Source organism: Callithrix jacchus, chromosome X, assembly GCF_049354715.1.
Source record: "Callithrix jacchus isolate 240 chromosome X, calJac240_pri, whole genome shotgun sequence".
Lineage (NCBI taxonomy): Eukaryota > Metazoa > Chordata > Mammalia > Primates > Cebidae > Callithrix > Callithrix jacchus.
Genome location: NC_133524.1, coordinates 41,969,518 through 41,984,976, shown reverse-complemented (window position 1 = coordinate 41,984,976; position 15,459 = coordinate 41,969,518). Strand labels below are relative to the sequence as shown.

The window sequence follows — 15,459 nt, the reverse complement described above, 5'->3', positions numbered from 1 at the left end:
CTTGTCATTATTCCCCCAAAATACAGCATAGTAACAATTTATATAGCATCTACACTGTATTAGGCATAAGTAATCTAGAAATCATTTCATGTATATACAGAAGGATGTACATGAGTTATATTCAAATACGAAACCATTTTATATCAGGGACTTGAGCATACACAAATTCTGCTATCCAAGTTTTAAGAGGTCCTGGAACCAATCCTCCATGAATACTAAGGAACAACTATACTGAACGTTTACAAAGTTTCAGGCCATCTCTCTGCTACTGTGCTTTAAAATAATTTCATTTAATCCTCAACATCCTAATGAAGTATGCTACTGCCATTTAATAGATTAAAAAACTCAGATAATATGTAGCCCAAGATCGCACAACTCAAACTCTATACTCAGGATTTGAATGAAAGTCTAAATAGTTTGTGTCCTTAATCATAACGTGTACTGCCTCTCTGCTTACATTTCCCATTACATGAGCCATGACAGAAATCATTCTACAAATATGATACATCACATTTAATACATTATAAAGTGATTTGTAACTTCTACTTTTTTTTATTTGAAAGGGGAAAATGTAATTACTCCACAATTTCTCTACACCCAAACAATTATCCAAACAACACTTATTTAGAAGTTTATGATTACGGTTCTTAAATAAGTAAAAACACTTTCAACTAATGTGGCTATTTTTCACTTCTTTCATTCCTTGTTTTTGGCATGTCTTTCTCTCCCTCCCCAGCCCCCTTCACCACCCCCCCCCCCACGACTTTAGCAGTATATAATACTTTTACAACTAAGTGAATGAACTTTTATGACCTTTACTCTTAATTTACAAAGCAGGTGGTATTTTCTCATGTATTCTTGAATTTTCTATTCACTGTAGGTTGGTGGCCTTTTAAGAGAAAAGGGACCCTTGCCCTATCATTCAAGCACATATTAAACAGTTGTAAAATAAACAGTTGCATAAGTAAGCACTTGCATGAAGACACGAGTTTACCAGCATTAAATATGTTTCACTTACAAAGTTTATATATGAACTCATACGGTCAATTAGTAACTAAATGGTGAACCTCTACTTAAAGAACACTGTGCAGGTGTCCACAGACCTGGTCTCAAGGCAAAGGCAACTACAGCACAGAAGTCAAGTGTTATAAGTCTAACAAAAATGCCTGATGTGAAGTATGCAACTTTGAAAGCCTGCTTTATTATTTTTTTAACTCCCTTCCCCCAATGTAGTTTATACATGGTCATAGAAAATATAAAGACAAAAATAAAATTTAAAACATCTATAATTCCACACCTATAAACACCAATGACATTGAATTATTTCCTTGTAATCTTTACAAGTAAATAAAAACTGTTCATATATGTTCAATAAAATTGGAATTATACTTGCTTAAGTCTGTGTCCTTTTCCATTCAATAAATCTAGGTATTCAATTATTTTAATCATTAAGAATCTTAAAAACATTAATGCCCAGATAATATTGCATGAATTAAACAAAATCAAGAGGACATTTAGTATTTGGTAATTGTTACTGCTAACAAACATAAACATAACTGTAATGAATGTTCTTATACATAAACCTTTGTGTTTAACTTTTCCTTAGGATTGTATTCTGGATATATAATTACTAGAATGGTATAAACAATTTCTTTGAAGGCCACTGACATATACTGCTGCCAAATTTCATTCCAGAAAATTTGCACCCTCCCAGCAACCACATCCAAGAGTGTTCATCTTACAGTGCCTCTGCCAAGGCTGTTTCATTTATTGAGTTTTACTATATACTAAAGCCTAAAATTCTCTAAGAGAATTTTTTTTTAAAGACATGCTTAAAAAAATTAAGTGAAAAATCTGATTTTAGAAATTCCCTTTATGCCAGCACATAAAAAGCATATCCAAAAAGTGAGCCCTAAATTGAATAGGGATTAACACTTTGGTTGCTGCTTCTTGGTACAACCATGTCAGATTTTATAAAATAAAATCCTAACATTAAAAAGTAGAGAATAACAAAGTGTAAGAGTGAAGGATAATGTAATAGTCATCTTCAAAAATGTCAAGTTTTTAAAAGAAAAGGAACACAATGTAGACATAGAATAGTAGGTTGAATATCACAAATCCAAGAGCTCTAAAAATCATCAAGTACACCTTAAAATAAGAGTAGGGCTAAAGAAAAGGTTTGATTTTTGTCTAAAGCCATGCAAGTTAGAAACACTGCAAGAGATTCGAATTTTATGGACAATGCTGGTATGAAATAAAAAAAAAAGAGAGAGAGAAAGATACTGGACCTCTACCTACTAGCTTCTGGTTTAAAATCAGAAATTTTTGGCATCTAACACAAACCTTTGACTACACTTTTTAAAACCTGAATACTGGCAAACAAATTTATAACACAAGAAAGACTTAACTCTGTCTAAGACCCGTGACCATACACTTTTAATATTTTATGTCTTGCAAATGGGAACTACCGAGGAAAAGGAATAAAGCTGACACATTTATTTGGGGAAGAAAAAACCCCCGACTTGTTCACTCTCTAAAATGGCAGAGGAAGAGGAAAAAGGAGAGACAGACAGAAGCTCTTTTCTATACTACTTATGAGAGAGCCTCCAATCTGTAATAGCTGGACAAGAACTTATCCCCAAATAATAGTATAAAAAAAAAAATAACAATTTTGCCTAAAAACTTACCCAACAGACTCTACACAAACATGTAATAATTGGAAGCAGCATGTTTTTGATCATTTACACACATCTCAACTAACTTACCTCTAAGCACTGTTTGAGCTGCATATCACAAGTTTTAATGTTTTGTCAGTTTAATACTTCCCAATATAAAAGTATAATATATTAGAAAAGACAACTGAAATAAATTGTCTAATTTTCCATTTCAAGAAATGAGAAAAAGAACAGCAAACCAAATCCAAGGGAAGTAAAAGAAACAAAGAGACGGTAAAAGAGTGAATGTGTGAGTGTGAGTGTTGGCAGGCAGGGGGAGGGAGTACAGCCAAGAGAGTTGGTTTTTTAGAAGACTTAATGAAATTGGTAGTGGTATCAGAAATAAGGAAGCATTACCATAGGCCCCAAGACACAAAAAAGATAAAAAGGATTATCATTAACAACTTTACCTCAAATTTGAAGATCTAGATCAAATGGATATAGCACACTGGTTAGGGGGAGAAAAAGAAAAAAACCCAAATGGACAAATTCCTTGAAAAACACAATTTACCAAAAGACACTAAAAATTTAAAAATTCCTCCATTTAAAAAAAATGAATCAGCCAGGCATGGTGGCTCATGCCTATAATCCCAGCACTTTGGGAGGCCGAGGCAGGCGGATCAAGAGGTCAGGAGTTCAAGACCAGCCTGACCAACATGGTGAAACCCTGTCTCTACTAAAAATACAAAAATTAGTCATGTGTGATGGCACATGCCTGTAATCCCAGCTACTGGGGAGGCTGGGCAGAAGAATCGCTTGAACCCAGGAGGCGGAGACTGCAGTGAGCTGAGATCACAGCCCTGCACTCCAGCCTGGGTGATACAGTGAGACTTCGTCTCAAAAAAAAAAAAAAAAAAAAAAGAATCTGCAATAACTTTTACGCAAATCTTCCAATTAACGAAGAAATAATAAACTGTGCATAAATTCATCCAGAGAACAGAAAGGGAATATTATATCCTATGAGTTCTGAGGCAAGCATAAAAACCTTAATACCAAAATCTATGTTTAGCATTACTTCAATTGATCCTCTTAACAATCCATGAAGTAGTTACACTATTATTACCCTACTTGTACAGATAAACAAACTAAGGCTTAGAGGTTATATAATTTACCTACAGTCATAATGCAAGTATAGTACAAAGCTGAAATTTGAATACTAGGCAACATGACTTGGATCCATGCTCTTTTAATAATCTTATCATAAACTGACAATTTATAATTGTATGTATTTATGGGGTATAAACTGTTGTCATGATTTCTGATGGGTCATGGTTTATGATTAGCCATGCGAATCATAGGCTACACTGAATGATTTAATGCTTTCTCCCTTAGAATTGACACAGGGCTTAAACAGTTAATTTTAATGACAGTATAAGCTACCAGCAAAAGATGGTGTACACTCAAAATTACCATCTATACCACTTGAGCTTTCTTGTTACTATGCAAGACCTATGTTCACTTTTTTTAAACAAAACTTAAAATAACAGTTTTGGGGTTTTTTTTCCCAGACATAGTCTTGCTCTGTTGCCCAGGCTGGAGTGCAGTGGTGTGATCCCGGCTCACTGCAACCTCCGCCTACTGGGCTCAAGCGATTCTCCTGTTTCAGCCTCCCAAGTAGCTGGGATTACAGGCAACCATGCACGACTAATTTTGGATTTTTAGTAGAGACAGGGTTTCACCATGTTGGCCAGGCTGGTCTCAAACTCTGACCTTGCGATCTGCCCACCTTGGCCTCCCAAAGTGCTGGGATTACAGGTACGAGCCACTGCGCCCGGCCTAAAATAACAGTATTATAGCTGCTTCACAAATTATTTAGAACATGTTCCATCATTTAGTGGCTCAACAGTAGACCTACCAATGTAGCTTTTTTTTTTTTTTTTTTTTTTAAGAGACAGAGTCTTGCTCTGTCACCCAGGCTGGAGTGCAGTGGCAACATCTCAGCTCACTGCAACCTCTGCCTCCCGGGTTCAAGCGATTCTCTTCCCTCAGCCTCCTAAGCAGCTGGGATTACAGGTGCACACCACCACGCCCAGCTAATTTTTGTATTTTTAGTAGAGACGGGGTTTTCACCCTGTTGGCCACGCTGGTCTCAAACTCCTGACCTCAAGTGATCCGTCTGCCTCAACCTCCCAAAGTGCTGGGATTACAGGTGTGAACCACTGAGCCCAGTCCCACTGTAGCTTTAACTAATATCTTCAACATCTTACCTGATTCTGTTGGAGGGGGGGCTGAGACTGTCCATCAGGAGCCTGGCCCTGGTTGTCATTCCCTCCGACCGGAGAGCCACGAGTCGTGGCTGTCATACTCGACACAGGGCAGATCTTTGCAATTTTGTCTGCTTATGTAGTTGTCTTGAGAAAAGAAATTATAGTCCACTTATAGAAGATGAAGTGCCAGCATTTGTCAGTCTTAAAAAGGTCCAATTCAAGAATAAACCATCTTGCAGAGACCATTGCATAACCTACAAATAGAAGGGGGGAAAAAGTAATTGGTTTTAGATATAAAAAAACATGAATTACAGAACTGTTTAAATTTAGCATCACCAGTGCGTCTAGTCAGGAAAAAGGGGCTATATAAATGAGAAGAGAAAGTAAAAAGCTTTAGTTTTATTAACACTAAAGTTAAAACTGATAATGGTACACCGGCCATTATACCAAGAAAACAAACAAATATAGCCTTAATATGTAATATTACAGTTTTCTCCTGGAACTGACTCTAAAGACAATATATCAAAGTACTTACTTAACTGTCATTTTGATTAAATAAGGAATGGCAAAAAACTATTTGTCTTCAATTTGCTGATGCATTCATTATACTGTAAGAATAATAAGAACAGGTCATATGAGGGTGGGGTCCCTGGCAAGGGCTCCACCCTCAAGCTTGGACCTGCAGCCCTAAATGAGAATAGGCATTCCTGTTTTCATGCCCAAGTGTTGCCTTTTGGCCTTCCACACACCCCTATCTTGTGCCCATATAAACCCCAAGCCCTAGGCTCCAAGAGCAGCAGAGTGGCAGGGCATCGCAGCAGAGAAGAGAGGAAGTGTCTAAAGGTGGAGAGGAGTTCAGACTGGGGGCCGTTGGAGATTGGCTGGAGATCAGCCGTGTGATAGCTGAACTCCAGGGGAAGATCATCTTCCCACTCCATCCCCTCTCCTGCTCTCTATCCCACTGAGTGCCACCTCCATCACTCAATAAAATTCCCATATTAACCATCTTTCAAGTCCCTGTGATGTGATTCTTCCCGGACATGGGAAAAGAATTTGGGATGCCCTGCATGGGGGAACCCAAAAAGGCTATCACACTGACTCTTCTCTGAGCTGTTTAACACTTAAGCTGGGCAGGGCTGAAAGAGCACTGTAACACCCTAGACACTGCTGTGGGGCCAGAACCCCAAAGCACTCACCCTGGCTCCTGCACCTGCTCACCTGTGTGCTCCCCTTCCCACAAGAGGAATAAACAAGCCACACCCCTGTCACATGTACCATGAGGGGCTCGGGGAACTCTCCTGTTTCAAGAACATGTGGACTAAGAAAGTATAACATGATTCCTTAAAACATTTCAAGGAAGGCTACACAACTAACATTTATAACTGATACTAGGACATTATCAAATGGTTTTTTAAGCAAGCTTCCAAGTGCTTTTAACATAAACTTTAACACTTTGGACAGAAACATCAGGGGTGCGGGCATACAGAGTAAAGACCACGTAAAGATGCAGCAGAAAAGTGGCCATCTGCAAGCCAAAGAGAAGAAACCAAACCTACTGACACAAAACCCTGAAAACCCCAAAAATCTCTTTGGCAAAATTTTCTTTAAGAGGGTTCAAACTACATAATACTCCAATACAACTGAATTTATCAGATGATCTCAGCTCCCTACTTTGGCAAGGTTTTGGCTCCAGCCACTCCTAGACCCATAACAGGGCTAAAAGTCCACAACTGTTTAAGAACAGGAACTCTTCTTTGCAACCTGACCAGCAAAGGAGTGTAAGAGAATGCTACCAAATCCTCAAATCTATATTCATTAGATCAGTAGCCCTCTTCAGCTGCACAATAAAATCACCGGAAGTGATTTTATTTAAAACACTGATGCCCAGGTTCCTCTCCAGATGGAATAAATTACAGTATCTGGGAGTCAGGCCTAGGCATCAGTAATTTGCAAAAAAAAAAAAAAAAAAAAAAATCTTCCCCAGTGAATGACACCAGATAAATTTAACCAATTGGTTCTAACTCATTGTCTCTCAGAGATTGAAAGAGACATCCCACAAACCTTTCTAAGTTTTCTAATCATAACCTGGCTTAAGACATTCAAGAGCAAATTTTCACCATTGCATATAAAACATACCTGGGCTGGTTTGCTTCTGTAATATTAATAGCCAAGTATTTTTCACCAGACACTTAGGTTAGCAAGCCACTGCAGGAAGTTTCCAAACTTTGGAAACTTTGACACTTCATTCTCATACCCAGTCTCTGCAGCACAGAAACTGAGTATTATCTCCATTTTACAGAGTCAAAAATAAGAGACAGTGGGGACTTACCCAAGTTATGCAGAGCAGACTCTAATTCAGATCTGACTCTAAGACTTCTTCCTCTTCAAGTTCTCTATCATTGTCAAAAAAAAAAAAGAGCTGAAGTATACTTCAACCCCCGCTGCACCCCTCTCACATACACACAAATTATAGGTAGATTAATGAGGAAAATGTAAACAAGTATAGAAACTGCTAGAGGTATATATGTTTAAAACCAGGCGCAGTGGCTCATGCCTGTAATTTCAGCAGTTTGGGAGGCCAAGGCAGGTGGATCACTTGAGGTCAGGAGTTCAAAACCAGCCTGGCCAACATGGTGAAACCTCATCTCTACTAAAAATACAAAAGAAAAATTAGCCAGGCATGGTGGCTCACCCATGTAGTCCCAGCTATTGAGGAGGATGAGTCAGGAGAATCACTTGAACCTAGGAGGCGGAGGGAGCAGTGAGCTGAGATAGGGCCACTGAACTGCAGCCTGGGCAGCACAGCAAGACCCTGTCTCAAAAAAAAAACTTGACTAAAACACACACAAAAACTTACTTTTAAGATATGTCCTTCTCTAGGAAAAATTCAGAGGCCTAGGAGAAATCAGATTTTTCTCTGAAAAAGTAAAGGGCAAACAGGGTAGAAGAAAATATTTTTAACTATATACGTCCAACAAATTACAAAATAAAGACACCTCAGCAGAAAAACAGGCAAAGGATATGAAGATAGACGTCTCAGAAAAAGAAGTGACTAATAAATACATGAAATAAGATGTAATTTTAAAATAGAGCTTTTCACATGTCTGTAGCACTGTGATCCTTACAAATATATACAGAAGGAACTATTATCATCCCTCTGTACCAATAAGAAAAGGGAAGCACAGAGAGCAAAAGTAAATTACCTGTATCAGTAAGTACTAAGTGGCAAAATGGGATTCCAACCCAGGGAGTCCATAGCTCCTATGTGCTACACTAGCCAGCCTCTCAACCTCATTAGTAATTGTGAAAATGCAAACTAGAAAACCAAGATTTGTTCCACTGATCAAACTGGCAAAGCAAAACAAAGTAAGTTTTAAGACTGCTAATATTAAGTACTGGTGAGTCTAAGACACAGAAGCTCTTTAAATACATAAAGTGGGGGCGGGGGGACAATGAAAAGGACTGATTTAAGCAGTCCCTCTTTGGCTTTTGTTATCCATTCTATACATCCTAAATTACAAAGAGTGTGAAGAGGACAGTTTTAAAAACTTTGTTAGCCACTTTGGGTCTACCGACAAATTATTTTGTTGGCAGTCAAAATATCAGCTAACCAATTCAGCTTTATTTTTGTATACTTCAAATCTGATCCAGTTTCTTCTTCTTGTCCCTCAGCCTGGGGTCATGATCCCATTGTATACCCTCTCCAAGGGATGAAGCTCCAATTGTCATCATCCCTAATCAATCTCATTACACACAGTTGGCTACCACTGACCTCTACCTTCCTGAAACTCTGAGCTTCCTTGGTTTATATAATCCTGGACACCAGGTTTCCTGTCCACTTCTCTTCAAAGAGAAGGGGGGAGAGTGGCAGTTTGTACATTTCTGAACACTGAAACTGAGGTGAAAACCACTAGAGAGTTGGCTCTACATGTCTAGAATTCAGGCAAATCTTGGGGAATCTTTAACACAGATCCGATTATTCACAAAAGGGTAGGAGGAGATGGATTCACCAGCATCACCTGGGAGTCTGTTTTTTTCCCCAAAACAAACACAACCTCCACTTCCTATCATCTCCTCCCGAGAGTGATGGGATAAGCAACTATATATTCCCAAGTGTGGGGCAAGTGGGGTGCCAGGGAGATCACCTTGTCCACTAAGCCAGTATTGAATCTCTTTTAAAAGTCTTTCCAGGAAGTGAACCAAGGACAAACAAAATGTGGTACATACATTCAGTGCATTATTCAGTATTTTTTAAAAAGAAAGGAAATTCTGACAGGTGCTACAACATGGATGAACCTTGAGGACACCATGCCAAGTGAAATAAGTCACTCACAAAAGAACAATATTGCATAATTTCACTTATATGGGTAGCAGGATTAGTCACACTTGTAGAGACAAAAAGAATGATGGTTGCCAGGGGCTGGGGCGATGGAAAGTTATTGCTTAAGGGGTACAGCGTTTCAGTTTGGAAAAAGGAAGTTCTGGAAATGGATGATGGTAAGCATTCCACAATGTGAATGTACTGAACTGCACACTTAAAAATGGTTAAAATGGGCCAAGCACAGTGGTTCACGCCTGTAATCCCAGCACTTTGGAAGGCTGAGGCAGGTGGATCACCTGAGGTCAGGAGTTGAGACCAGCCTGACCAAAATGGTAAAACCTGTCTCTATTAAAAATACAAAAATTAGCTGGGTGTGGTGGTGTACACCTGTAATCCCAGCTACTCAGAAAGCTGTGGCGGGAGAATCACTTGAACCCGGGAGGCAGAGGTTGCAGTGAGCTGAGATCGTGCCACTGTACTCCAGCCTGGGCGACAGAATGAGACACCGTCTCAAAAAGAAAGAAAAAAGAAAAAGGTTCAAATGATAAGTTTTGTATTTTCCCACAGTACAATTGTATATATAGAGCACTCACTGTTCCCTTACCTTGCAGTTCTTTAGCATTTGGATATCATTTAAGCTAAAATACCTCAAAATTATATTCTCATATTTTTATGCACTGTATTATTCCATCTATATGAATTCAGTAACCCTCCATCTGTAGACAAATCAGAAATATCAGGCAAAAGTCACGGTGTAAATTATTCTAGGCAAAAGTATTACGTGGATAACTAAGGAGATTATCCCTTTAAACAAAATAAGATAAATAGGGAAAGTGGCACTGTGAAATTCCTCTCTCAAACAAAACACCTTTCTCTCAGACCACAGAACTAAATCATCCATCATCTGCTTATGATAGGACACTCAATCAGCAAAGCCTCAAGTTGCTTGCTACCCCTATCTCCTATATAGTCTCACCTTTCTAGCTCTTGGTTTCTCTGTTTTCTTTTACCCGACAAGCTGTCCTCATTTCTACATTTCCGATATTGCTGAGCAGGTATGTCAGGTCTCAGCATAGCATACTCTGCTATATCTCTCTACTACCACATAAGAATTTGATCCCTTTCCCTCAGCACATTAGGATGCAAGATAAAGAGCAAGAAATAGGCATGGAGGAATTAAAATAATTTCTGAATTCAAACATAACTCATTCAAACTCCCATTTCTGTCACTTACATTCTGCCTACCTTAAAAGACATTAACAACTTCTCCCATTCTTTTTCTAGATGCTACTGGAAATTGAGATGCTACTGCACACACACGTGCATGCACGCGCACACACACACACACACACACACACACACACAGCCATGAGAATTACTTTAGTAAAAGGAGTCTCACAAGTACAGTAATACTAAAAAAAAAAACCATGAATTATCTTTTCTCTTTCTATAATGTACTGTGCAGAGTTCCTAAATATTTGAGAAATGAATCTGAAAATATTACTTTCAGATATAATTTGGGAAGGTTTGAGTGGGAAAAAAACTTATCACAGATAAAACTAAGTTATCCAAGAATAACATCACTACTTTTCTTAATAAATCCTATTCAAGTAGTGGGAACAGCTAGAAATCACACAGCTTTACTTGATTTCAAGTGGCAGTCTCACAACTCCACAAGAGCCTGCTCTCTGTGTCACAGAGATGTAGGCATACCTAGCAGGGCTAGAACAAGCTCTATCAAGTCAAAGCACATCCTGTACACAACTGAGCAACTCAGTAATTATTCAAATCATTCAATATTTGACACAATAACATCACTTCCTATATGAATGCTCCAATACAACAAATCACAATGTGAAAATTTATCACATAACATTTTTAAGCTTTACTCCATTAAAACCAAATTATATGAAGAGAATGCATATTGAATTTTCTGCAACGAGAAATACAACCAAAATGGTGATTTAACTGCCTCTAGGACACGCAACACTTTTTCATATTCAAACTTAGCATCCTAACATCTTTCATAATGGGAAAGCATCACCTTTACCTAGATAAAGGCAGGACTGTAATAAATAATCTAGCACTCCATAAACAGCAAACCATTTACTTCAAACTCTGCAGAACTGAACTTCTCCAGCAGCTTTCACAGAGGGCCTTAATACCAGAGAAATCCCTGTCAGGACAAAGAATTGTCCTTTCTTACCCAGTAATTATCCCAACTCTGCTCAAATTTGCCCGATGTTCCAGAATCACTCTCCTTTTGTACAGCACACTGAAATCCTCTGATTCTATATATGATCCTAGGATACTTAAAAGATTTTCTTCTCTAAGTTTTTATTTTTAACCAAAAAAAAAAGATGTTTAAATAAAAATTCAAAGCTTAGTCATTCAAAAAATGTGTACTGAGCATCTACAATGTGCCACATATTGTTCTAATCATAGGAGAATATATGGAAGTACACAGTGCTTCAAATATCTCTTCTGTGGAACATTACAGACTGACTATAGAGACAATAAACAAGCAACAGCAACTCCAAACCCCTACCAGATTATTTTCTTTACTGGACATCAAAGCGAGTTGAGTTTCTTAGTAAAAGATTTGATAGATTATCCTTAAGCTCATACACGTGAAGTATCTTGACTTGTGAATTTGGCCTATTCTGGTGTTATGTACCAAAAATCAAAGGGAATTACTTTTCTTCCTTTCAAATGTCTGTGTTTAACTGACACCTATAACCCTCGTTTTTCCATTTTTAAAATACTTGACTCACCAGAGACAAGACCTAACTGTACAACACAAGCTATACGTAGCCTTCACCAGTAGAAGGCACTAGACCTCACTACTTTATCATTTTTTAAAGTACAACTGTTTCAGGCAAGCTGTGAATTATTTTGCAATTAAGATGCTAGCATATACAGGAAACAAGACAGAAGTTAAATTAGAGCTGACCCTTGATAGTGGCGACAATTTCCTCATGCAGTCGGAAATCCATGAATAACTTTTTTTTTTGAGATGGAGTTTCACTCTTGTTACCCAGGCTAGAGTGCAATGGCACGATCTCAGCTCACCGCAACCTCCGCCTCCTGGGTTCAAGCAATTCTCCTGCCTCAGCCTCCCGAGCAGCTGGGACTACAGGCGTGTGCCACCATGCCCGACTAATTTTTGTATTTTTAGTAGAGACGGGGTTTCACCATGTTGACCAGGATGGTCTCGGATCTCTTGACCTCATGATCCACCCGTCTCGGCCTCCCAAAATGCTGGGATTATAGGCGTGAGCCACAGTGCCCAGCCAACTTTTTTTTTTTTTTAAAGATGGAGTCTGGCTCTATTGCCCAGGTTAGAGTACAGTGGCGTGATCTCGGCTCACTGCAACCTCCACCTCCTGGTTTCAAGCAATTCTCCTCCCTCAGCCTCCTGAGTGGCTGGAACTTCAGGCACACACCACTGTACCCGGCTAATTTTTATATTTTTAGTAGAGACAGGGTTTCACTATGTTGGCCAGACTGGTCTTGAACTCCTGACCTCAGGTGATCCACCCGCCTTGGCCACCCAGTGCTGGGATTACAGGCATGAGCCACCGCGCCTGGCCCATGAATAACTTTTGACTCCTCAGAAACTTCAGTACTTATCAGCATACTGATGACAAGAAGCCTTACTGATCATAAACAGGCGATTAACATATTTTGTTACATGTATTATAATACTGTATTAAAGAAAAAAGGTTAAAGAAAATCAGAAGGGGCTGGGCAGGTCATGGTGACTCACATCTGCAAATCCTGCAACTTTGGGAGACTGAGGCAGGCAGGTCACTTGAAGTCAAGAGTTTGAGACCAGCCTGGCCAACATGGCAAAACCCCGTCTCTACTAAGAAATACAAAAAAAAAAAAAAAAAATTAGCCAGGTGTGGTGGTGTGCACCTGTAATCCCAATCACTCGAGAGGATGAGGCAGGAGAATCGCTTGAACCCTGGAGGTGGAGGTTGTAGTGAGCTGAGATCTCACCACTGCACTCAACCTAGGTGACAAAGCAGCACTCTGTCTCAAAAAAAAAGAAAAAGAAAAAAAAATCAGAGAAAGTATAGTTATAATACTGTACTGTATTTATCAATACAGTAAGTTTACATCATCTGAAATGGTGGGCAACCACAGCTGGAGACCTCAGACCTCAATATATGGTACCTATCAAGCAATTTAATTTTTTCTTAAAACGTCATGACGTTTCTGCTTCTTGGGAGCCCATTCGCCAGCACCACTAGTGGAACTTGATACAAGTCCCGTAATGTTATTCAAGGTTTATGGGTATTGCACTAAACATGAAAAATACATGAGAACGTGAAATATCATTTTTTACTATGATAAACCATTTACTACAGAGATGAACTGCTCATGCAGAGATTAGCGTCATATGTTTTTATGGGATACTCACAAGCAGCTCAGGGCAGTAGCAGAAGGAGGTGGTTATGAAATTACAGTAGTTGAGAATATACTACAGTTAATTTTATGCAGTTCTGATTTAATACTTCATCTTTACATTTGTTCATATTTCTCTCAACTGCACATGGCACCACATGTGGTCTTTAAATTTTATAATAGATTTATGTACATTTTATGGTAGTAAATAGACTAGTCTCTGCATATATTTTACACATTCATGACATATCTCTTAATTTTTTCAGTATTTTCAAGCTATGCAGCTCAACCTTACGTTTTTTTCAAATTGTCACAAATCTCCAAAATATTTTCCAATATACTTATTGAAAAAAATCTGAAGCATAAGTGAATCACAGTTTGAACCCATGTTGTTCAACTATATACTGATTTAAAATTATAATGGGAACGTATAATCAACTGTTTCATGTTTATTACAATCCAGTAAGCAGCATCTCTTCAGTTAATCTTTCTTTCAAAATATCCATTTTAGAGTATGAAAATACTTACTTTTAAGCCAAGTTTAGATCTTTTTGAATTTTTAAATTAAAGATTCTGTTGCTATGACAGATTCACTATGTTTTTAAAGACAAAATTTTAATGCATTGTTGTCTAGAAGAAAGAAGTATCCTATACAGCAGTAGTTTTTGTACCACAGCATGAGAAAGGACACTAAAATAAGGTTATCACAGGCTTGACACAATTCTATGGACACAGAGAAATTGCCAAAACACAAAAACTGTATAAAGCAGAACACAAACTAAAAATAGCAAATATTAATAGTTATATGCTGGACTTCAAGGGGTTTTTTGGTCTCTCAAAATAAAGCACATGAAATGTGAGTGAAAATAATTATTAAGGGGATAATCTTGACCTTAATTTTTAGATAATCTCATTTGCAAACATTACTATTTATTTTAACTATTTAAGTACTTTATAACTACTGTGGCACACATCTCACAATCGATTATATTCAGAAACTATGGTCCATAACCACCCTGTAGGCAAGGCAAAACAGGTCTCAGTATTTATGCTAAGGGTTTTTTTTTTTTTCTTTTGTGGACTTGTTGGTTCCATTCCATTCAAAGGTTCTCTGTGGCTACTTTCCAGTTCTATCTTAGTTTGTATGTTATTCTAGAAAAGCTCTAAGTACTTACTTGTATATCAGGCACAACAATAGGTGCTTTATTTGTATCATCTCATTTAATCGTAATACCACCGCATACAGCCATCAGTCCAATTTAACAAATAGAAGCTGAGAGATTAAGTACACTGAGTTTGTGCAAGATCACAATAATGTCTGTTAAGACTCTAAAACCCTTGGCTCTTCTATACTATACTATGAAGGTTCTCAATAGAATCTTCTGATGTCCTCCTTAAATTCATATGAGGAGAAGAGGAAACAAGAGCTGTTAAGGAAAAGGGACTGAGCTTTCTCTTGAAAGCACGGTGACTGTCAGGCCTGCATCCATTCCTACAATTATGTTTTATTCTTTTGGCATTAAAAATCACTATGAGTATTACTGAAATGCAAAACATGCCATGGCACTACTTAAAAATCTTCAAAGACCAGGATGAAAATCAAAATATTTAATGGTCTACAAGGCCCTCAAACACCCAATTCCAGCCTCATCTTACCACTAATCCCACCCAAAGCTCGTTCAAACTCCAGTTCAATTTGCCTTCTTGTAGTTCTTTCACAGGGTGGTCCCCATGCCACCTCTGGGAGCCTCTGAACAAATCAGTCTGCTTAGTTTTACCCATCCTAATTCACCAGCTCCCAACT

At 38.2% G+C, this 15,459-nt stretch overlaps 1 protein-coding gene across 31 annotated transcripts in view; it reads right to left on the bottom strand.

The window, feature by feature from the left end:
* Window positions 1–15,459, bottom strand: part of USP9X (ubiquitin specific peptidase 9 X-linked) — a 152,533-nt gene that overhangs the window by 109,835 nt on the left and 27,239 nt on the right. For 12 of the 31 annotated variants that reach the window (XM_054251121.2, XM_078364067.1, XM_078364064.1 and 9 more), the window contains 2 exons: window positions 7,251–7,314; window positions 4,922–5,175 (listed from right to left, as the gene is read on the bottom strand). In XM_054251121.2, the coding sequence (XP_054107096.1) occupies window positions 4,922–5,017 (96 nt within the window). In that variant the 5' untranslated portion in view covers window positions 5,018–5,175; window positions 7,251–7,314. Of the gene's footprint in view, window positions 1–4,921; window positions 5,176–7,250; window positions 7,315–7,778; window positions 7,839–15,459 lie in introns of all 31 variants that reach the window. The other 19 variants (XM_017968389.5, XM_078364065.1, XM_035288923.3 and 16 more) reach the window with 2 other exon arrangements.